The sequence below is a fragment of the Phyllostomus hastatus genome, unplaced genomic scaffold (assembly GCF_019186645.2).
Source record: "Phyllostomus hastatus isolate PE091 unplaced genomic scaffold, TTU_PhHast_1.1 phas_scaffold_1674, whole genome shotgun sequence".
NCBI classification, from domain to species: domain Eukaryota; kingdom Metazoa; phylum Chordata; class Mammalia; order Chiroptera; family Phyllostomidae; genus Phyllostomus; species Phyllostomus hastatus.
Window position 1 is genome coordinate 16,398,631 of NW_025334011.1, and position 23,867 is coordinate 16,422,497.

At 40.0% G+C, this 23,867-nt stretch overlaps 1 protein-coding gene across 1 annotated transcript in view; it reads left to right on the top strand.

Moving 5' to 3' along the window:
* The first annotated feature begins 7,606 nt into the window (after window positions 1-7,606).
* CUNH10orf67 (chromosome unknown C10orf67 homolog) overlaps window positions 7,607-23,867 on the top strand; it is a 97,735-nt gene continuing 81,474 nt past the window's right edge. Inside the window, 4 exon segments of the mRNA XM_045857712.1 lie at window positions 7,607-7,707; window positions 8,053-8,283; window positions 18,438-18,558; window positions 22,986-23,129. Coding sequence (XP_045713668.1) covers window positions 7,607-7,707; window positions 8,053-8,283; window positions 18,438-18,558; window positions 22,986-23,129 — 597 coding nt within the window.

Sequence of the window (23,867 nt, forward strand, 5' to 3'; positions counted from 1 at the left end):
AGTTCTGTTCTCCTGGGATCTCAGTCCCTTCTCTGGGATCCTGGGCTGCGAGCTCTGCCCTGGTCCACAATCGCCGCCTCACTGGGTCCACCAGCCGCAGCTTGCCTACTCAGGGACCACCGCTGCTTTCTTGCACACTGGAAGGCTTCCGCGCTGATTTTGCACCAAGTTTTCCCCGACCTCGGCGCGCCACTGACCCGCGCCCACCCGGCTCGTCCTCTCTTACCAGTCTGGATGTATGGGTCTACTTCAACTTCTTGGCTGTCCAACTTCCATTCAGATAAATCCTCTATCAGTTCTGAGCGTTATTCTAGCTGTAAATTGTTGTTCTTCTAATCTTGGTTGTGCTAGGAGGTATGGTGCGTCCACCTATTCCTCCATCTTGCCGGAAGTCCCAACATACAAAATTAACCATCCCAGTCACATATAACTTTTCCTAATGGGGCCACTCTCTTCACCAGTTGAACCTAGATGCAGAATATCCTGATGGGAAATTCTTACCTGTACTTCTTCCTCTCTTTTCACTTCTCATTGATTATGGGGGATTCTTTCTTCATAAAGAATGTGACAGCAAAGCATTAAGGTCTGAAATATCTGCTGCTTCCCTGGAAGGCATAGTTTCCCGACGCACCAAGCATTGGCAGCTTGGATTATGGTAATCTCTTAGTCTCTCCTTTAGTAAGCAGCCAGAATTTTCCTGCCAACTACTCCAGTAGTTCTCTAGTGCCAACTACTGAGATACACAGCTCTTTAGAAATAGTTCTTTCAAAGAACTTATTCAGCATTAGTCATTGACTCACTAGGTAAATACTTATTGGACACCTACTATGTGGGTGGCATGGGTGGGGCTTGGGATACAAGAATGAATAAGACAGATACAGATTTTGTACATCAGTCAGTTATATTAGGAAGCTTTTACTACTTCTTGTAGTTTCCCAGAAAACTGACCTAATTAGTCAAACACGATCTTAGGTTTTTTGAATAGATGTGTCCTTTAAATAAGTTTGATGAAGATTAGCTATTTCCTCACAATCTTCCTCTCAGCTTATAATGAAAGCAAATCTCAGACATTTATTTTAAGAAACATCCATTAGCTCCCTGACTGAGTAGCTCGGTTATCTAGAGCATTGCCCCAACATACCAAGGTTGTGGGTTTGATCCCCAATCAGGACACATACAAGAATCAAACAATGAATACATAAATAAGTGGAATGAGAAATTTCTATCTCTCTCTAAAATCAATTAAAAATTTTAAAAGAAATACTCATTAGCAAGCAGCCTTCTCAGTGAAGCCCACAAAATCCCCCCTTTCTCTGTTCAGGTGTTCTGACTACCACCAGAGTGAATGGTACTTTTAAAGCAGATGTAATAACATTTCAGAAGAAAGGTCATAGGCCCTTTCAGTAGGCACCAGGCAACAATAAAGAAAAGGCTGAACAAAGGACTGTTAGGGGACCAAGCCCTAAGCCCCATCCCTTAGGGTTTAAGTTACAGCCTTCATAGAGTTTTACATTGTTTCTGCAATAGAGGGAGGATTTCTGAGCTATTTTAGCTTATCTACATAGCTTCAACATCTTTAAATATACCAATTTGAGCTCACATCTAATATTTGGTCAATAGGCTAGTCAATACATTCATCAATAAAAACCCATTGCCAATATTCACTACATTAACTGGCACAGTGTGTCTTGTTGATTTAGAGCCATTAGCAGCAGAGCTTGGAGTAATCTCTTTTCTATGCAGGCTTCCTGATTTGAGCAGTGGCAGGTGGACCATCCCTAGAATGTGTGCTCCTGGTCAGAACCTTCACTGCATGCTTGGTTATAGCGTGATCTATGTAATATACTCACAATAGTTCTCAGTGTATACAGAAGTATTACCAAGTAAATATATATCATAAAAATAACAAACTTGGGTTTCACATTACCATATTCTCCTATATCCAACATCCCCCATTAATTCTCAAAATTGCTAAAGTAGAATTTTTTTGTATCACATTTCCAGAATAGGGTTTGAAGCTGAAAGACAATGAAAGGTGCCAACTATTACAACTATAGGATGTTAATGAGTGACCCGAGGTGACTACCCAGGCAAGGCCTGACTTGGTGATTCTTTGTGAGGAATATCTTCCCTCAAAGTTTAGACCTCATGCAGACAAGTCCAAATGCTGTTTTATCAGTTTGTTTAGAACAGGCTACAGGAGAATCTCATACCAACCAAAATCACACATTTGCTGTCTAGATCAAGTCTTACTTGGGAATCTATGCCATGTACCTGAGGACTTGAATTAGTTATTAACAAGATACCTTGTGATATTGGAAGAACAACAAAGACAACTAGATGGTCCTACGTGGGTAGTTTGTCCAAGTTATGAGAAAGCTTGATGAATGTTCCACTTCTTGTGAGAATAGCTATCTCTGTGATGTGATGAAGTGGAACCCCACTGAACAGGTCTTTATCTGATAAATTCTTATTATCTACCTTATTTCATTGATTCTAAGATTCACATTTTTAATGTTTTTGGATGAAAATCTTAAATAGCATGAAATATAGTAATTCCCCTTTTATTACTCTTCAGTCAGGCTTCTACTTTTCCTGAACCACCTCACTATACATGGAGATGTATGTGTTACAGATTTTATAGGTTATAATCCATGCATGAAGATCCACTCTGGTCATTTGATCAGACCTGGAAATTTCCCAAATTTCCTTCAGCATCAGGTTCACAAACTTTATCTCAGGTGGATGTACTTCTACATATGGCTAAGCTCTTCCATTTTCTTCACATTTCACTTATCTCCCTTTTAAAGATCTAAATTTAGTTCCAAATAGAGGCAACCCCCTACTATAGCATTCAACCACATTTGGCAGAAAGATCTAAATTCCATACCAAGGATGCTCTGGCCCAGACTCCCTGTCATGCTTCCCATCTTGGTTTTCAGCATTAGCCACGTGCCAAACACTTACTGATGAACTTTGCTCTTTACAAGAGTGGGTATGTTATCTCATCACATCAAAATTTAAGATGCTAAAATTATCTAGTCTCAAGTTTTACCATAAAGGATTTAGTAATGTAATATTGTCCTGGCTAAGGGTCCCGCTATCTACTTTCCCAACCCTTTATTTAAGAACTTTGGTTATGGCCAGCCAAGATGGAGGCATTGGTAGATACAACTTGCCTCCTTGCACAACCAAAAGAAAACAATAAATTTCAAAACAAAACGTAACCAGAACTGCCAGAAAATCAAACTGTATGGAAGTCTGACAGCCAAGGAGTTAAAGAAGAAATATTTATCCAGATGGGTAGGAGGGGCAGAGATGGGTAGCCGGGGACTCACAGCAAGGCAGCAACTGGAGGACCAGGGCAGGCAAGGAGGCAGCAGTCGGACCGGGCCAGGTGGTGGCTGGCAGAGCAGGTGGTCCCACATTTGTGTGTGGATAAACTGGGAAGAACAACTGGGAAGTGAGATAAACCACGCAACCCAGGGTTCCAGTACTGGGAAATAAAGACTCAAGATCCCTGACTGAAAAAACCTGTGGGGGTTGAGGCAGCAAGAGAAACTCCCAGCCTCACAGGAGTGTTTGCTGGAGGGACCCACAGGGTCCTAGATCACATGCAAAACTACCCACCAGGGAATCAGCACCCCAAGGGCCCAATTTGCTTGTGGGTAGCAGAAGAAGTGACTGAAAGCCATCTGAGAGCTGAACAAATGGCATTGTTCCCTCTCGGACCCCTCCCCCACATACAGCGCCACAATGCTGTAAAGAGGGTTGCCCCACCCTGGTGAATACCTAAGGCTCCACCCCTTACTACATAACAGGCACACCAAAACAAAAATACGGCCCAAATGAAAGAACAGATCAAAGCTCCAGAAAAAATACAACCAAGTGATGAAGAGATAGCTAACCTATCAGATGCACAGTTCAAAACACTGGTAATCAGGATGCTCACAGATATGGCTGAGTATCGTTGCAAAATAGAGGAAAAAGTGAAGGCTATGGAAAGTGAAACAAAGGAAAATGTACAGGAAACCAATAGTGATGGGAAGGAAACAGGGACTCAGACCAATAGTTTGTAGCATAAAGGAGAAAGAAACATTCAACCAGAACAGAATGAAGAAACAAGAATTCAAAAAAATGAGGAGAGGCTTAGGAACCTCTGGGACAACCTTAAAGGTTCCAACATCTGAATCATAGGAGTGCCAGAAGGAGAAGAGGAAGAGCAAGAAATTGAAAACTTATTTGAAAAAACAATGAAGGAGAACTTCCCCAATCTGGCAAAGGAAATAGACTTCTAGGAAGTCCAGGAAGCTCAGAGAGTCCCAAAGAAGTTGGACCCAAGGAAGCACACAGCAAGGCACATCATAATTACATTACCCAAGATTAAAGAGAGGGAGAGAATCTGAAAAGCAGCAAGAGAAAAGAAGATAGTCACCTACAAAGGAGTGCCCATAAGACCGTCAGCTGATTTCTCAAAAGAAACCTTGCAGGCAAGAAAGGGTTGGAAAGAAGTATTTCAAATCATAAAAGGCAAGGACCTACATCCAAGATTACTCTATCGAGCAAAGTTATCACTTAGAATGGAAGGACAAACAAAGCTTCCCAGATAAGATCAAGTTAAAGGAGTTCATCATCACCAAGCCCTTATTATATGAAATGTTAAAGGGACTTGTCTAAGTAAAAGAAGAAAATAAAAAATATGAACAGTAAAATGACAACAAACTCACAACTATCAACAACTGAACCTAAAAAACAGAAACAAAAACAAAAATGAACTAAGCAAGCAACTAGAACACAAACAGTTTCACAGAAGTAGAGATTACATGGAGGGTTATCAGCGGGGAAGGGGAGGAGGGAAAATGGGGTAAGGGTACAGGGAATAAGAAGCTACAAAATAGACAGGGGGAGGTTAAGAATAGTATGGGAAATGGAGAAGCTAAAGAACTTATATGTATGACCCATGGACATAAACTAAGGTGGGGAAATGATGGTGGGAGGTGGGTACAGGGTGGAGGGGAATAAAGGGGAGAAAAAATGGAACAACTATAATAACACAATCAATAAAATATATTTAAAAAAAGAACTTTGGTTATGGATGAAGCAGGACATAGAGTAAGTTCACATAACAGAGCCTGTACTACCTAATGATAGATTACAGCTGTTGATAAAAGAAAAATGAGCAATTAACATATGATGACTCTTAAAAAAGGAATTTAAATTACAAACCTAAAATGAATCATCTTGGCTTTTATTAGACTACAGAACCGATAATATCCAACTGGAATATATAAATTACTATGTTTAGAGTCAGCACTTGACTCTGAATCAAATCCTCATTTTGTTTAATCCAAGATGTTATCACTTTTAATAATAGGTAGGTGATATTTTCATATAAACACACATTATTTTTATATATGTATATGTTTCAGAGAACACTTGAAATTTTAAAATTGTGCCTTAAGTCCTATTACTTTACCAAGAAAAAATTATTTTAACTTCTGAAATAGAAGTTAAAATTTTAAAAAATAGAAATAGAAGTTCAAATTTTAAAAAATAGAAAACCTTCAACAATGTATTCCTTAGTTGAGGTTTAGAAGGAAGGAACAGAGTCCTTGAAGTCCTGGTTAATGTTTGTCTCAGTGCGCTGCATGCTTTTCTCAATTTTATAGAATACTCCTCCCAACTACCCTGAAAAGTTCATTGTTCAGTTTTTACTGATGAAAAAAGAGAGGCTCACGGGTATTTGCCCAATTTCTAAAACAGTGATTTTCAACTGGTGTACTACAGCACATTGGTAGGTGTATCGCAAGAATTTTTAGAACATGCAATACCTGTCTCATTAGTCAGGCACTGACCTCTTTTCCTGAGGTTGTCAAATAAAATAAATGACAACAGTCAACACAACAATAACCATCTGGTGTGAATGAGTCAAAATTATACTTATTTTTCTGCCAGATTGGCAAAAAATATTTTTTTTGGTGTGGTACAGAATTTTAATAATTAAATTATGTGTGCCACAAGAGGAAAAAGTTTGAAAGTTGCTGTTCTAAAGCAGGTAAATTTCAGAACCAGTGGGTTTTTAAAAACATTTACTCTAGAGCTCCAGAGATTTCCACTAAAAACCATCTATGAATTTAATATGTGATATAAGAAGCATGGATTTACTTTGACAAATACTTTGACAGTGCCACCCCCAGTTCTTATAGGTGAGAATATGATCTGAAACGAACAATTTTATAAGGAGTACACCTGAGAGAGAAATGTAGGTAACTGACAAGAAGAGAAGAATTATGGAGTTATTAGTTTCAAAAACAGACCTGTGTTTGTGTGCTCTCTTTCTCTCTCTATCTGTCTCACGTACTCGTGCCTTTCCCCCTCACCTTCCCCCAGGCATGTTTTCCTTGCCTTTCCTTCTCCTAAGCTCTAAGGGCCCTTCTTTTGTCTCTGTAACTTGTTTCCTGAGCCCACATGGTCCAGCTGGCTCACTTTTTCCATGGCTCACTTCTACCTCTGTGACTTTCTAAATAAACTTTTGAAAAAAAAGTCATCATTAGGTGATCTACTGGACACTGAAATCTGAACCCTCTTGATACGCTATAGCAAGGTTTCAAACAAAGAGGTTTTGTCCAGTACCTGTTTTTGTGGGATGGTGTAACTATGCAGTCCATATCCATCAACAAACACTGCACAGTGCTGATCAATGACTCATGCATCTACCATGACATCCTCCCTCCTCAGTTTCAAAATATTCATTTAGAATTACATTAGTAAAATAGCCAACGGTTTATCACATTCTTTTTGCTACCCTGGCCTGCTTCTAAACAGATCAGATTTAAAATTTTAACTTGGAATTTAATTCTTTATATTTAAGAATTTATATGCTTTGTGTTATAAAAAATCATTGAAGAACAATTTGTTATACAGACATTTCTTTTTAAAATACATTTTGATTACATAATAAAATTTTTCTAAGTAAGCTTAGAAGTTAGATTTCAAAAATAAAAATCTTTATAGAGTAAAAGTAACTTTTCTGTTCATCTCTCCAAAGGAAACTGTGCCTTCAGAGAAGATTATTTAGGTATTGATTATGAATTTTGTTCGCCACTTGGGGCTTTTCCTCTTTGTGTTTAAATATAGGAGTGGTGATAATTGCTTCAGTGATTTCCTTTTTTCTATTTTGAGCTTCTATCAAAATAACTTCTTTTCACATAATTATTATAACGAAGATAAGAAAATATTTTGCTTTCCTGTAGATAACATACCAAAATGGAAATGTAGTACACTTAGTTCTAAAACCGGGCAATGACATCAATCTTAGGATACATGTCTCCGTCAATTATCAGGGAGTGACATTTAAAACAAAGGGCGAGCAACAGTTTCACGATTTAAAATTTTTCTCTTATTGTTGTAGGAACTTAGTAAAAAATGAATTCCACATACGAGCCTAACATCTTAGTTCTGGCCTTTAGGTTAAATAGAAAAGTAGGCCTGTTTAATCTCTGCAAAGAATTTTTTTTTTTCTTTTGGGGTCTATGAACACCTATGTCTGTGCTTAAGTGGCAGGCAAGTGTAGGCAATTCATCAGGCCGCTTGCTTCCTTCTTAATATGGCATTGCTCTGAGAGCCCAGGACTCACTGTGTCCTGAGCATCGTTACTAGATGGGCGCACTATTTTAACATCTCTCGGAGGGTGATCTGTAGCATACGGCAGAGGGCTAGAAAAGCAAGGGCCATCGAACTAAAGGTGTTATAGAAAGACAGCAGGAATCCACACCCTACCCACCCCAAAAGCGCGGGCCTCGCCAAAGGCTGGACTCAGAGCCTTAGGTGAAGAGATGGCAAGAAGAGTGGGAGGTGGTGGGATGTCGCAGGATTATCTACAGGGGGTCCAGCTTTCTGGGGACATTACAGGGATGGTCTGGCTCGTAGCCTGGTCTGGCCCGGGAAGAGAATGCCGTGTCGGAATGCCCAGTGTGCGCGCAGTAGGAAGCGGCACTGAGGCGACGCCAGAACCCACCAAGCGGTCCTCTCCGACCCCGCCGCGCCCCGCAGCCGGGTGATTCCCGCGCCAAGCCAGGTCCCTAGGAGTTGCCGTGGCAACGGACGCCGATTCTGGCCGCGCGCTTCTTCGAGACTGAATCTCCGCGGAGGCGGTGCGCGGCGCAGCCGCCAGCCCCCCACGGCTCCTATGGAGAACTGGCGCTACACGCTCGAAAGCGAGGAGTACCGGAAGAGCCTCGAGAACTGCGAGTCTGTTACTGAACAATTCCAGACTCGCTCCAGGTGACCGCGCTGGCTGCAGCGCTCCGCGCGCCGCCACCTTCCCTTGGGCGGGTCCCGCCTGCCTCGGCCCGCCGCGCTCCGCGCCCAGCGCCTCTTTCGCGCAGCCGACCGGCCCCAAAGCTGCTATTTTAATTCCCTAAATCTATTACTGTACACTAAAAGGGCAAACTCTGGAGCCAGACTGCCTGGGTTCAATCCTGACCACCCTTTTAGAAGGCCCATGAGTTGAGCAAATTACTTCTCTGTGCCTCAGTCACTCCATTGGAAAACAGCAATGATGTTGTTCATAGTTCATACTGAACCACCTACTTCATAGTTCATACTGAACATTTAATGAATTAACCTGGTTAAGGTGTTTAGAAGAGTGTCGTGTATATAATGCCATCTGTTATTCTTTGATCCTTTTTTTAGTTTTTATCTTTCACACTCCTTCTTTGCCCCCTCTCCTCCAGTTCTGTTTATTTGGATAATGAAGAGCTGATATTTCTGGAAAAATATATTTTTCTTTTTAAAACCCTTTAAAATCAGTAGGTAGCGAGCAATAGATTAGCCTTTATGTAAACACTTAAAATTCTCTAACACAAGGCCCACATGATGCCAGATGGCCTAGCTTAGAAGTACGACCGTCAGAGAGAGAGAGAGAGAGAGAGACAGAGACAGAGAGGGAGGGAGGGAGAGAGAGAGAGAGGGAGAAAGAGAGAGAGGGGGAGGGAAGAGAATGAGAACCACAGCTGTACTAGCCAGCCCTGGGGGCTGATCTAGTGATACTCTTCTACCAAGCTCAGTCTCCCCGGCTCAACTATATTAAGTGGATGCATTTGTTAAAATCAATCAGGGTACACAAAGACCTGGTTTATTGGTTTGGGAAGGCACATGTAGGCGGTAGCGCAAGGTTAGCACCATAGTCACACAGTGTCTACCCTGTTCTAGTTGTTGTTTACTTACAGGAATGACTTCCTGCTCTGGATTCTTTGGCATTACCTGGTGGGTAGTTCTCCAACAAACCGCACCCTCTGGTCTCAGTGAGCAGACTGACAATGCCAGGTGCTCAATGAGGGCATGTTATCTGAACAAAGGAACCACTGAAACCCATGTTCATTTCTCTTCAGCCACAGTGCTCCGGGGAGTATGTCAGTGCCCTGGTATGAGTGTATGAGTGAGAAAGACTCCAGTATTGACTGAAATGCTGGGATTAAGGCAAAGTTAGGCTCAGGGGAGACAGCAATCTGCCAATGGACAAAAGCCCTGCCTTTGTGAAGTTGACATTGCAGTCAGGAAACCAATGACAAACAAGCAAACTATATAATAAATAAGTTAGATAATAGTGGTAAGTGCCAGAGAAGAAACAGAGCAGGAGAGAGCAGAGGGAATCCTGTGTGGAGTGTAATATTAGGTACCATGGTCAAGGAAGGCTTGACCAAGATGACATTGGGGTGAAGACTGCTGGCTTGAGAGGGAGCCATGTAAATATAGAGGGACAGAGTGTTCGAAGCAGAGAACAGGAAGTGGAAAGGAGTGAGCCTGGGTGTTCTAGGACCATCAAGGAAGCCGGTGTAGCTGGGGCAAAGTGACGGGGAGAGCAGAGGAAATGAAGTTAGAGATAAGAGGTTGGTGCCAGATGGTGTGGGACCTAGACCACTGTAAGGCCTTCAGTTTTGACTTTAAATGAGATGATATCATGGGGTTTTTTTCTTTTTAACACTACCAAGCAATTCTCCAAATTCTTAGTGTACACTGACTGGGTGTTCTACCATTTAACTCAATTCTGACACTGTCTGCCTAGAGATAGTATCAGATCCCACAGGTTAAGGGTTCAGTCTCACAGGGCTGTACCTCTTCTTCCTCTTCAGCTGCCAACTGCAAGTCCAGATTTTCACCTGTGCTCCTGACCACCAGTTATAAATTGGAGGGTCCCATGACCCCTTCCACAGGTTTGATCAACTTGTTAGAACAGCTCACAAAACTCAGGAAGCCGGTTTTCTAATTAGGTTATTTGTTTATTATAAAAATATTAAAGGATGCATATGAAGAGCCAGATGAAGAGACACATAAGGTGAGGCCCAGAAGGGACTTGAGCACAGGAGCTTCTGGCCCTGTGGAGTGTGAGGTGTACCACCCCCTCTGCACATGGATATGCTCTTGTTCACCAACCTGTAAGCTCTCTGAACCCTGTAACTTAGGGATTTTATGGAGGTTTCATTATGTAAGCAAGATTGAGTAAATCATTCACTCTTGATGATTGATTCAATCTCCAGCCCCTTTCTGGAGTTAGGAGTGGGGAGTGGGACTGAAAGGTCCAACCCTCTAATAGTGGCTGGTTCTTCTGACAACTGCGCACCCCCCCCCCCCATCCTCAAGGGCTTTCCGGAAGTCCTTCATTAACAAACTCAGGTGCTCAGGTGTTGTTGAAAGGAGTTTGTTATGAATGACAAAAGATACCAGTTTACCTTTTCCACACTGAAGCCATTTTAGGAACTGAGGACAAAAGACACAAATATTTAACAAAAGTTGTTCCCATTGCTCTTGTTGTTTAGGAAATTCCAACGATTTTGGGAGCTATGAGGCACAAAGACCAGAATATCAATACATATTTATTTTAAATTACACTATCACAGATCGGAAGCCATGAGGGGATTGGAGCAGAGGAATGACATCAGCTGGCTAAACTTTCAACAGGATTTTTCTGGTTGTGGTTTTGATGATAGATTATAATGAGGATAATGTCTGAAACAGGGAAAACAGTTAAGGGTCGTAGGGGAGGAAAATACTTTTTTCTCAACTTTTTTGGGTTATTGGCTGAGACACACCTCCTCTCCACTCCCCATACTCCTGTAATATAAAACAGATTAACAGGAAAAGAAAACAGAAGTTTAATAACATATAGTCCTCTTGTATACATGAGAGATACCAGGAAAACTAAGTAAATCCCTGAAATAGCTGAAGCTACCACCTTACATATCACCTGTAGCTAAAGACAAAGGGTGTTATGGGAGGTTACCAGGGAAAGCATGGTAAAATAGGGTAAGATTTGTCATGACAATTTAAGTCAGTGCCCTCTCCATTAATAAGATCCTCTTCCTGTGATTTACTCATCCTCCTCTTCTTGGCACAGAGAAGAAGACCCTTAAAATGTAGATTTCCTTTCTAAATAAAAACTTCTCTTATAAAAGGGCAACCTTTATTATTTGCAGAGCTTCTTCTGTGTCTACAGTTTCTCAAAATAATTAGCTCAAAATAATCCTTATGCCAAAGAGATATATTTTGGGGTGCCATATTCTATTAGCCTTCTAGTCTGAGTTCAAAAAAGAGGTCTAGCCTGGCTATATCAACTTGGGAGTGATTGCCACAAAGATGGATCTAGAGCTGGGAAACTTAGTGAGCCTTGGGCCCTATCAAAATGGTGTATTCTTTGAAGAGGAAGAAAGGGAAGCAAATTTTCTTTATTTAAAATTGAGCAGTGCACCACTGTAAAAGTTTAGCATACCTAATGTTACCAAACCCAAATTCATGTGACTGATGCTTCGAAAGGCCAAAACTCAAAACATCAGAGCAGGGGGTAAGGAAAGGTTTATCGATCAAGAAGGCACCAGCTGAGAAGATGGGAGACTTAATAGTGGCCCAAATCCATCTTGCTCACTGGACTAGTTTGAGGGGTTTTAAGGGCTTGGGAAAATACATATGCAGAAAGACTGGTGGGGCAAGTTTTAATTAAAGGACTATGGAACTTGGCCATTTATGTTAGAGGAGCATCAGCACTGGATCTTCCTGGATGATGAACCCTTCTGATAGGATTCTGTTGTTCACGTTCTGGTTTGTCCCTGTCCTTTGGTTTTGGGGAGAGGAGGGGATGAGACTTTGGTTCCTGGTGCAGCAGTTGGATGTCAAAGTTCCCTCCTCTGCACAAGCTTGGGCTGCATGACTTGTGGTTTTGATCTGTTGTCTCTGAAAAGCAACCCATATCTTGTTCAACAGGATAAGACCATTTTGAACTGTTTACACTAATGCCATTTTCTTTGACTCATTCATTAATGAGTATTTATTAGGATAGACTATTCTAAGATTCAGTGAGAAGTATCATTGTATTCTATTAGTAAATATTCATTGATCTGTTTTCTATAACAAACTGACACATTAATTTTATATCTAGTTTATTAAAAACTATAATTATTATCTTTCCAAAACTATATTTTGTGCATAACAACCAAGCTATTATTCAGAAATTACTGAGACTATAAATAAGAATAGTATAGGAACCACTTAGCTAAATTTGTTGTGATGTGGGTTTCCATTCTAGGCAGTGGGGTTTTCACCTATAATTTGAGACATTGGGATTTGACAAGAAACTGAAGGATGAACCTTCAGGTTTCACTTAGGTTCTGAATGGGCTGTATCTTTTTGAACCAGTCCTACAGTAAGTCAGGACATGAGGAACATTAGAGCCACAGTCCTATTCTCACTAGGGACGGAAAATAGGAACCAGCCACTCCAGGCTTATGATGTTAGATGAGTTATTTACTCTATTTGAACCTCAGTTTCCACATCTACGAAACAAGGAAGTTAATGTCTCTCTTAAGAGATTATTCAGAGCATAACCTGAGGGGAAAATGTGTGTGTTGATGCATATGTCTTAACGAAACACATGGGATGAATTAAGCACTCAATGAATAGGCACACATATTATTTTTAGTTACTCTAATGGGGGTATCTGTAAAATTTCTGAAGTTAATTTAAAAATATTTTACTGTAGTACTTTAATATTATGACACTAGAAGGCATAACTGAAAACATTATTCTACATTTTAAAATCACATCCTGAAAATGTTTTTTTGGTTTTTATTTTTTGTACTTTTATTGTTTTCAAGCTTTTGGGGATGGAATTGACATATAACACTATATATTTGTAATACTAACTACCCACAGTTCATACACCTACTGCCCACAATAGATTTTTTGCTTATAAAGAAAAGGAAAGAAAGAACACACATGTGAAGCTTAATAAAACATGAAACTGAATAGTAAAAAGGACTGCTTGTTACTGAGGAGGTTGAGGATTGCACTCACAGACTGGAAGGGTGAATCACATGTGCAGCATTGCAGATTAGAAGAAGCAGGTAAAGTTTAGGTGGCAGTTTATATTTTTTATACTGATGTAGCAGCACTCAGGATCCGAACAGAAGGCAGAAACCTCACCAGTATTTGAACTGGTGAGGTTTTTTTCTTTTCCTTATTAAACATTAACAAGGACTTTTAACTAGTAAAAGGCAGTGAAGTGGCAAGACTTAAGCAGTTACTGTTGATGCAAATGCAGAATGCAGTTGTGACACCCAAAGGGTAAAATTAAGTCCTCTCTCAGATGTGGCTAGTGGCAGAGAAACTTGCCCAAGCTTGGAGATCCCAATCTTCATTCCTGATGGTCCTGAGTTTCAAAATCTTGTTGTTTTTTTTTAGGGGAGAAAATGTAATTTTTGTTTTACCTTTCTGGGTGCTTGGCTGAGACCCCCTTTAATAAAAGACAGGTTAACAGGAGAAAAACATAAGTTTAATAACACATGTACCTCCTATAATTTGAAATATATATATTCAATATATATATTTCAAATTATATATATTTTAATATATATTCAAATATATATTTGAAATATATACTCAAATATATACATATTTGAAATATATATATTTGAAATATATATATATTTGAAATATATACTCAAATATATACATATTTGAAATATATGTATATTTCATATATATACACACATATATACATATATATGTATATATATTTGCATATATATGTATATATACATATATATGCAAATATATATACATATATATGTATATATACATATATGTGTGTATATAAATATATATATATATTTCCTGTACACATGGGCAATACCAAGGAAAACTAATTAACTCCTGTAAATGGTCCAAGCCACCATCTTAAGTACTTTTTATAATTAAGGAGTAAAGAAGATGAAGCAGGAGAGGGGAAGCCAGTTATTGGAGGCAATCAGGCAAAGCACAGTATGGTTGTTATGCAACTTTAAGCCTGAGCCTTCTCTACTGATGAGTTTCTAGAGATTGAATCTCCCTTCTCTTCATGGTGTAGAGAGAGAGAGAAAACCTTACAAGTGTAAAGTCTCGTATAAATGCAAATGTCCCTTACAGAGGGCAACTTCTACTCAGCTTAGAGTTTCTCCTGTGCCTGATGTTTCTTAAAAACAACCAGCTCACCCTGGCTGGCGTAGCTCAGTGGATTGTGTGCGGGCTGCGAACCAGGCATCGCAGATTTGATTCCCAGTCAGGGCACATGCCTAGGTTGCAGGCCATGGCCCCCAGCAACTGCACATTGATGTTTCTCTCTCTCTCTCTTTCTCCCTCCCTTCCCTCCCTAAAAATAAATAAATAAAATCTTAAAAAAAAAAACCAACCAGCTCAAGATAATACTTATGCCAAAGAGGCATGTTTTGGGGTGGCAAAATCTGCTCCCTTTCTGCATGGAAATGCTAAAAGGCATCCCAGAGACTCTCTTGAGTTTCCAACATAGTGTTCCTGACTCCACTGTATACCAACAACCCAGCCAGAAGCAGTCACTTCAGCCCCTAGAGTGACCACCTTCTCTGCCTTTGGTTAAATGTTTCTGGGAGGAAGCATTCTCCCCTTGGGAACTAAGACCTCCAAGCTAGCAGAACATAAAAATGTTGGGACAGGAAGCAATTTCAGGAGTGGGTGATTAGGTATATTAGCACAAGATGTAAATTCTACTTTTACCTTTTGATTCTTGGACCTATAGCACGGGAGAGGGAGCACCACTACTGATTCAAAGTATAGCACCACTGTACTGCATCCTATAAGACAGGACCACATCCTTTCATGGATCAGGCTCTCAACTGCCATAAGTGAATCTTCAATAAACTATTCTACCTTTCCACTAGGCCAGCCACTACAGGGTGATGGGACATGTGATAACACCAGGCAGTTCCACTGGCATTAGCCTGTTGCTGCACTATTTTGTTATAAAATTAGTACCTTGATCAGGAATGATGCTATGTATGATGTCATGATGGTGAATAAAGCATTCTGTAATGCTTTATCAGTGGATGGTGGTTCTGGCAGATGCATTATGGTCAAGGAATACAAATTAGTATCTTGAATATATGTCTGTCTCAGAGGGTCAGTATTATCAACTTGCCACCAAGTGGCTGACTATCCCTGTTCATCAATTAATACTTCCATATTAGGGACTCAGTATTGATCTTTGCTGTTGACTGATTAGGCACTCAATGCTTGTCTCATCCAGGCCTGCTTTGGTAAGGGGAAGACCATGCTGTTGAACTCCTCTCTGCCACCATAGCTATTTTTTTTTTTTTTTGGTGGGAGGAAAACATGATCTCGTCCTCAAGGATGCTCACTGTAAACACAGCTCTGGAGAATGGCCTGTGGAAAGCATGGTCAGGGCTTCACAGTCTTGGCCTGTGCGGAAAGAAGGTGCAGGGACACTCAGGGCCCAAACCTCCTCTCTGAATAGTACTGGGCTAGTGAGATAGAATATAGCTTGCTGCAATAAATTAAACCCAATCTAAAATACAATTTTCTGTGGAAAAACACTAGAAATTTTCATTGAAATTGAGATATTCATTACTGATGCTCCCTCCGCACCCATATCATACTGTTGACAAGATCTATCATCAGTATACTTAATGTGTGTGGAAGATCAGTTGAAAATTCAGTGACATTATTAGCAAATCATTATTCTGAATATTTAAAAGTTTAAAAAATTTAAGTAGTCTTTCTTAGATGAATATTGCTATGCCTTAATAGTATTCTCCAAACATGATGAAAAAATGATGATATTTTACAGCATAGTAGTAATAGTCATAATCACCACCACCACAGCATCAATAATGGGTAACATTGCTGAAGGGCTTACTATGTGACATGCACCATTCACAGTACTTCTAAGTGTTAACACACTAATCCTGATAATGACTATATGTAATGAGCACTATTATTTTGCATAAGAGGAAATTAAGGCCCAGAAAGTTTAAGTAATTATGTTATGTCACGTAGCTAGAATATCGGTTGATAGAAACTCTCACCAAGTGCATTTATTATATGATGTTGCAGGAAGACCAGAAGTATGACAGGTTTCAGAGTTAGTTGAGTCAAAGTTTATACAAAGTCATCAGTCAAAATGATTTTCATCTTTTTAAAAGCTCATTATCTATGTCCTGGCTTTACCCTTCTGGCTGGACCTTCTGGTGATCACCAGATAATTGTGGCAGTTCTTGGCATCATTTCTACATGTGGCAATGTCCACAATCACAGAGAAAACCTCTCCCCTGGGAACCCTGTGTAGACAGAAATGCAGACACAGTGTCTTCAGAGAAGGCACTGAAAAGTCTGGTAATTCTGTTACCACTGGTATTTAACTAGACATTAATAAAGGAAAGAGAGCAAAGGGAACTAGATATTCAACTTAATAAAATGGGAACCATAAGCCCGCTTGCTAGCCAGGAAACTATAGCTGCACACCCTGGGGGATTACAACATTTCTGTGCCACGAGGATTAACACTCCTCCCTTTCCCTCTGCAGGACCAGATTGTTGGGAGACACAGGGGGAGGCGCGGGATCATAGAGTCCTAACTAGAAGGTGTAAACCCATGCAAAGCCCATAGAAATTTGAGAAGTTGATTGGTGTTTTTGAGAAAGCAGCTGGTCAGTCCCAAACCCAAGCTCCTGGTTGTAACCCCTGGGAAACAAAGACACACACTCTTGCTCATGACCTGCACTTGGATGGTACACACACTTGTTCTCTGCATGGCCATGTGGCCCATGGACATGCAACTCCACACGCTGCCTCCAGGAGGGAACCTGAAACAGATTGCAGCTGGAAACACATGCTAAGCTAGCCAAATGCTGGACTGGACTTTAATACGGAGCATAAACTCTGGGCAGTGACCTTCATCCTGGCCCTACTGAAGACAAGATTGGACTTTCTCCGTGGTGAGATGGACAGAGATGGGACACTGGGAAGTCAGGAGGGGAACCCCCTTAATTGAATATCATCAATAAACCACACCACAGAGCCTGATTTCCACCAACAACAATTCCACTTGAGCTTTTATAGCTTTCTTTTTTTAGCTGACATTTTAATAATCCAATAGTTGTGGTAAATTTCATCAACCTCAAAAAGAAAGACTGCATCCAGAATATTGGCCTTCTTGTTATTGTTTGAAATGGGTGTCATTAAAGGTCGGTAGGAGGAGTTTACAAATACTTGCTCTTGGCCTGCTCAGATTTTCTAAGAACTGACTCTGAAAATCAAATACAATACAGTTATGTGATCATCACAAAGAAGCAGTTCTCAAAACTTTTGGTTTCAGGACCTCATTACAAGTCTTAAAAGTTGGGGACCTCAAAGAGCTTTAATTTATGTTTTCTTTATTCCTAGTGATCATTTAAAATTATGATAAATCAATTCTGTGTTAATATAAGTAACATTTCACAGAAAAACAAACTGTATTCTTCAAACGAAAAGCTTTAATAAAACTAGTGTCACTTTTTTAGGTTTTTGCAACTCTTTTCAATGCCTGGCTTAATGTAAAATACCTGAATTCTCATTCAATCTGCCATGCAGTCATATCTACCCTACTGCCTCTGGAAAACCCTACTGGCCACTTGTAAAAGAATGATAGTACAAAGGCAAACAAAATCTTAATATTACTATGAAAATGATTTTGACCTTGGGAGCTCCCTGAGAGTCTTGGTGTCCCTGGGGTCCTCAGACCACACTTTGAGAACCACCATCTTAAACTAGTTTTTCTTGATATGCCCGTGCCTAATTTATAATGGTTTCAAGTGGCAGCACACATAAAACAGCAGCTAAGATACTTAAAAAGGGGCTTATAAATTGATCAGATCTCAGAAAATGGAAATGAGTATCAGTGGAGCAAAAGGCCGCAGTCCAGGGAATAGGATAATCCATCAGAGTCCTGGTGAAAACCCCGAATTATCAGCAGGTGATTCAGAGGTGTCCTCACTTTACTAATCCCTCTTTAAAATATAGTATGATTTATACAAAAATATATTCACTAACATATGTTTAAGGAACTATCTGCTACATAAAGCACATTTAATCTTTTTGTAGACTTAAAATATCAGACGATTTGAAAGTTGGCTTTTTCAGCACAGACCATGCTACTCAAACGGATTCCAGTGAAATTATGCCATTAAAAGAGTTAAGCTCATCTACACAAGAGCTAATGCAGGTAAATCTGGATTAATTTGAAACTTATGAGGTAATTTTTTAAGTATTAATTGCCTTTATGTCTCTTTTTTGACAGAACTGAAATGATTAAAAAATTAAAAATATTAGCATCTTTTACAAACTGAATTGGATGACAGTTGTGCTTTTAAAATTTTTCAATAAGACCCTGGCTGGGTGGCTCAGTTGACTGGACTGTTGTCCTATACACCAAAAACATTACGGGTTCAATTCCCAGTCAGGGCACATACCTAGGTTGTGGGTTCGATCACCTGTCAGGGCATTTATGTAAGGCAACCAACTGATGTCTCTCTCTCTCTCTCTCTCTCTCTCTCTCTCTCTCTCTCTCTCTCTGTCTCTTTGTCCTTCTCCCTTTCTCTCTCTCTAAAATCAATACATATACTTGGGTGAGGATTTAAAAAAATTATCAATATGAACCATTACTTATATTTATGTCATATTTATGTTGTGCTTATGTACTTTAGTGAGGTGTTTTGCTACTCTTTTTGTAATTTGACATCTGTGAACATTTTCTATGTATGATACTTTTTAAAAATTATAGAAAGAAGAGAATAATATAACAAATAATTATGTTACCTAACATATAACTTTGTCAGATCATCCCTTTGGACCCTTTTTGACTGTAAAGAAATAGAACATTTCATGTATGTCAGATATCAAGAGTTATTATTAAATTCCCTAATCAATAAAGCTGTCAAATAGGATGGTATCCCACTACTATAAATACTCTTGTGTACTTTGTTTCTGTTTCTTCACTTAACAATAGAACTTGAAAAATCATTCCATAATAAGATTTCCTCATTTATTTCACAAGTGCATCATATCACAGAAACATGCATATTTATTTAGCTATCCCCCTATTGATGGACATTTTGGTCATTTCAAATCTTTTACTGTGATAATTCTGTACATACTCATATGCCAGCAAATCTGTGGTAGAAATTCTTAAAAGTGGAATTTTTGAGTCAGAGGATGTATGCATTAGTCATTTGGAAGGATATTGCCAAATTGCCCTGCATAGAGTTTGTACCAATTTACACTTCCACTAGTTAACATCTGAGGCTGTCTCTTTTCCTACATACTTGCCAATTTGTCATTTTTTTAAATGCTTTTGGGAAAATTTTATAACTGTATTCCCTTGCAGCTAAGGATGTCTAAGATGACTAAGTTCTGGTCAATAGAATTTAGATGGAAATGTTATCTGGCCGCTTTTGGGAACCTTCTTAAAGACACAGTTTACATGCACTTTCTATGTGTTAACTTCCCCCTCCCACTCCCTCTCCCTTCCTTCCTTCTTTCCTTTTTATTCTCTAGCGTCTTTGAGTTGTTGGTTGTGTTTTGGTCATATATCTAGAGTTTATATAGTGTCAAAGGGAGCCTGTGGTCCAGCAGGAGTTTGTTTGACCACACTGGGATCCCTGAGCCTCCCTTCTTCAGAACAAGCAGTCTGGTTCTTGTTGGCAAAGCTGTAGGGCTGGTTCTTCTAAAGGCAAAGTCATCTCTACTTGTTCCTGCAATTAAAGGAGATTCTTAAGACTTCACTTGCTCTAAGATATATTTTTTAATGATTTCTTAACATAGTACCCTTATATAAAGAGAAAGGAATATGAGTCAGTGTCATTCAAATCTGGGCTTTTCTCTTAACAGCCACATAATATTAGACTAGTAGGTTACTTAACCTTTCAAAGTCTTGATATCCTTACATGCAAAATAAAACAATGCACAGAGCATGAGGATACTAAAATGTGATTCTTTCCAGGATGCTTTCTAAGCATCAAATTCTAAAGTGAGTGTGAGTTAGATTCCATTTGCAGAATTTGGAAAGGGAATGTTGCACACCAGACCAGTGACTCTTAGCTCTTAAATCAGACCAAGGGCAATAAAAAAGGGAATCAAGAGGTGAAGAGAAAAAAATCGCTGGAGCAGTTTCTTTAGAAAGCACAATTGCCATGCTCTTTGTCGGGGATCGGGGAGCAGAAGTGATCTTCCTCCACTGACAGCTAGTAAGGCAGGCTTCTGTGGAACTTGAAATATTTTCTGTTATTGGAAAACATAGAGGACTAGTGCTTAATCTGTGTGTAAAAAAGCTAAAGTGTGTTGTGACAATAAGACAGAGTGGCTAAGTTGGGATCAGTCTGCACTTCAGAGTGATTGTTTTCTGTGGACCAGATGTGGTCTATGAGAGAGAGAAGAAAAAGGAAGACAAGGGGGAGGAGGAGAAAGAGGGGGAGGAAAGGGAAAAGGGAGAGTAGGGAAGGGGAAAAGGGGGAGGAGAAGAAGAAAGAGCAAGAGTGCTAAGCAATGTGAGATATTCTGGATCTAATTCAGTACAGTGGTCTAGGAAGACAGAGGACCACCAATGGCAGGAAAAGAAAAAAAGAGAACTCCAGATTCACAGGGACTGAGGAAGGGGCAGCCATGATCACCATAGTAGGGAAGCATCTGCTTGGGTCACTATGCATCCACAGGAGAAAGGTTCCTGGCAGGGAAGAGGGTCCCAGCAATGGTAATCTCTGGAGAAGCTGTGTCAGTGCCCAAGGGAAGAAAAGTTAGTTCTCTTGACCTGCCAGTCCTGGAGGTTGAAGCCACCCCACCATGCAGGAACAGCCATGCTCCTTTATCTCCTTGACCTTGTCTATGTTGGAGTCCCAACAACTGGAGTGTGAAAGGAGAGGTGAGACAGGAGAGAGTCCAAGAGTGAATCACACTCTTTCCCTTAAAGACAGGCAGCTACTGCCCTAATCTCTTGGTGTGCAGAGAGAAGCCTTACCCGTGAATGAAGTTAGAAGTGGTCATATTAACTCATAGTGGTCATATTCCAAAAGATATTTTTGAGGTTGTGATTTGAGTGATGGTAGGACTTCTGTTCTCAAGAATGAACAAAAAGTAATGAGATTGCCTAAAGTTTTCATTCAGGACAAGGACAGATTAACTAGGAATACATTTTAAATGGATGGTGGGAAATAAAAATACATTGTGTTTTAATGATCACAAATAATAATGATCAACACACTGGTTATACATTTAAGTGGTTGGCTAGTAGATTCGTAACAAATAGTGACTTAGCCCATCTCTTCTGATCCAAATTTTGTTGGGAACCGCCCTGACTGGTATCAGAAGCTGAAACCCCCGCCTAGGCTAAGGCTAAGGGAACGCCCTTGGAACCGTAAGCCAGCAAGGAGACAAAAGCTTATCTCCCTGGCAGGAGTGCTGCTTCATTCATAACTGAACCCCAAAGCTTGGTCGGTTAGCCAAAGACGGGTAAGATTCCCCAAGGGGGGAACGATCTAAGACAGGCACAATCACGTGGGAGGCCCCCCAAAAGAAGGACTTTGGGGGCTGCAGCAAAAGGGGGTGATGGACCCTCGCTCCTCGGCTTTGACATAGCCTGAGTTCTCAACGTCTGGGAGAAAATCTCCTTATCTCTTGGTTGCCTTAGTTCCCGTGCTCCACCTAAGCCTGAAACAATGACAGGGTGGTGCAGCTCTGTGCTGAAAAGGGCGGATTCCCTGGGTGATCAGGCCTAAGAAAGAACATGTAAATTACTGTGAAACCTCCTTTGTTTAGAATGCTCTCAGTTGAATGAGAGGGGTCCAAGGAGGAAGTTAGTTTGTTCCTCAAAGTCTTACAGCTCTTTGACCCTGACTCAAAACAGGCCCTCAGACTTCCTTGTTATCTATTGTTCCTCACTTCCCCCTAATGAGTACTGTACTTTACCTGAATTATTATGCAAAACAAGCCCAATAAAAGCAGGTTTGGACAGTAAATCAGCATGCTCCCCACTAAAGGGGGTGGCCATTTCATTCCTACTTCTCCACAGAAACTAGTCTGTCTCTGTGCATGTTTTTTCTTGTGTATCGTCAAGCCATCTGCAGAGTTCCATGATCACTGCTGGCCGGTGACCCACGCATCAAAATTTCACATCTGAAAACTATACATTTTGGGGTATGACAAAAGATCATTGTTAGAACAGGTGTTTTATTCTGTATGAGAGTAAATTACTAGGAACCTCCTCTCTCTTATTCCATTAGCTTCTAATCCTTTAGCAGCACTTCCCAATACTGTATACACAGTATCTGACAGGTAATCTTAAAAGGCAGTCCAAGTCCTGGCCAGGTAGCTCAGTTGATTAGAGATTTCCCCAATACTCCAAGGTTGTGAGTTTGATCCCCCATCAGGGCACATGAAAGAATCCACCAATGATGGCATAAATAAGTTAAACAACAAATTGATGTTTCTCTCTCCTTTCCTCTCTCTTTCTAAAAAATCAATAAAAATTTTTAAAAAATTAAAAAGACAGAACAATCCCCTGACCAGGTACCCAGGTTACATGACAAAAACTAGGCATGGTGTTACAGTCTCAAAACAGAGGACCCTTACTCTGTATAATGTATGTTTTTCTTTTTTTAGATTATTAAATCCCTTCAGGTAGATTTTGGGTTCCTGAAACAATTGCTTCAATTGAAGTTTGAGGACCGTCTTAAAGAGGAGTCTTTCAATCTGTTTACTGCTCTACACGACAGGATCGTAATGATAGAAAAACATTATCAACAGGTAGAAGTACTCTCTTGTGTGTGTGTGTGTGTGTGTGTGTGTATTAATCTTGTGCTTAGATATGTAAGCACTACAGTTTTGAACTTGCAACTTTTGAAAGCAATTTAATTTGCAGTCTGTGTCCCATATAATAGCAACATAGAGCCAAGTGGAGCTATATAATACATATAGCTTTGCTGTGTGTCAGGAACTTTTCTAAATACTCTGTATATGAATTTATTTAATCCTCATACTACCCTTATGAACTAGTACCATTATCCCTCTTTTATAGATGAGGAAACTGAGGCACAGAAAGGTTAATTAACTTGCACAGAATCACCAGTTTAAAACTGCTGAGTTTAGGTTCCAGGCCAGTTTGATGACCTGGCTCTCAGCTGCAATTTTATGTGCTCTTGTGCTTTAATGGCTTTTGGGAGCCAAAGACAAGAAAACTCTGCTGCTTTGAGGAATTTCTTAAAATCTTTGGCCAAATTAGCATATTTATCTGTCATTATGAATAGGCATCACTCTTACTTCTCTGTTGTAAAACAAAAAATCCAACTCTGCCTATTGTTGACCACAGCATTTTAAGTACCATAAGCCTTCTAAATCAATTTTCTCAAGCTCCTTAATATCCTAAAATGGAAATGCTATTATCCCTGATCTATAGGAACTGAGCTGCCAAAATTAAGTACTATTCTGCTGTGTATAATACACACCCACATTTTTGTGCGCATTATACATGGGATTATTATACCC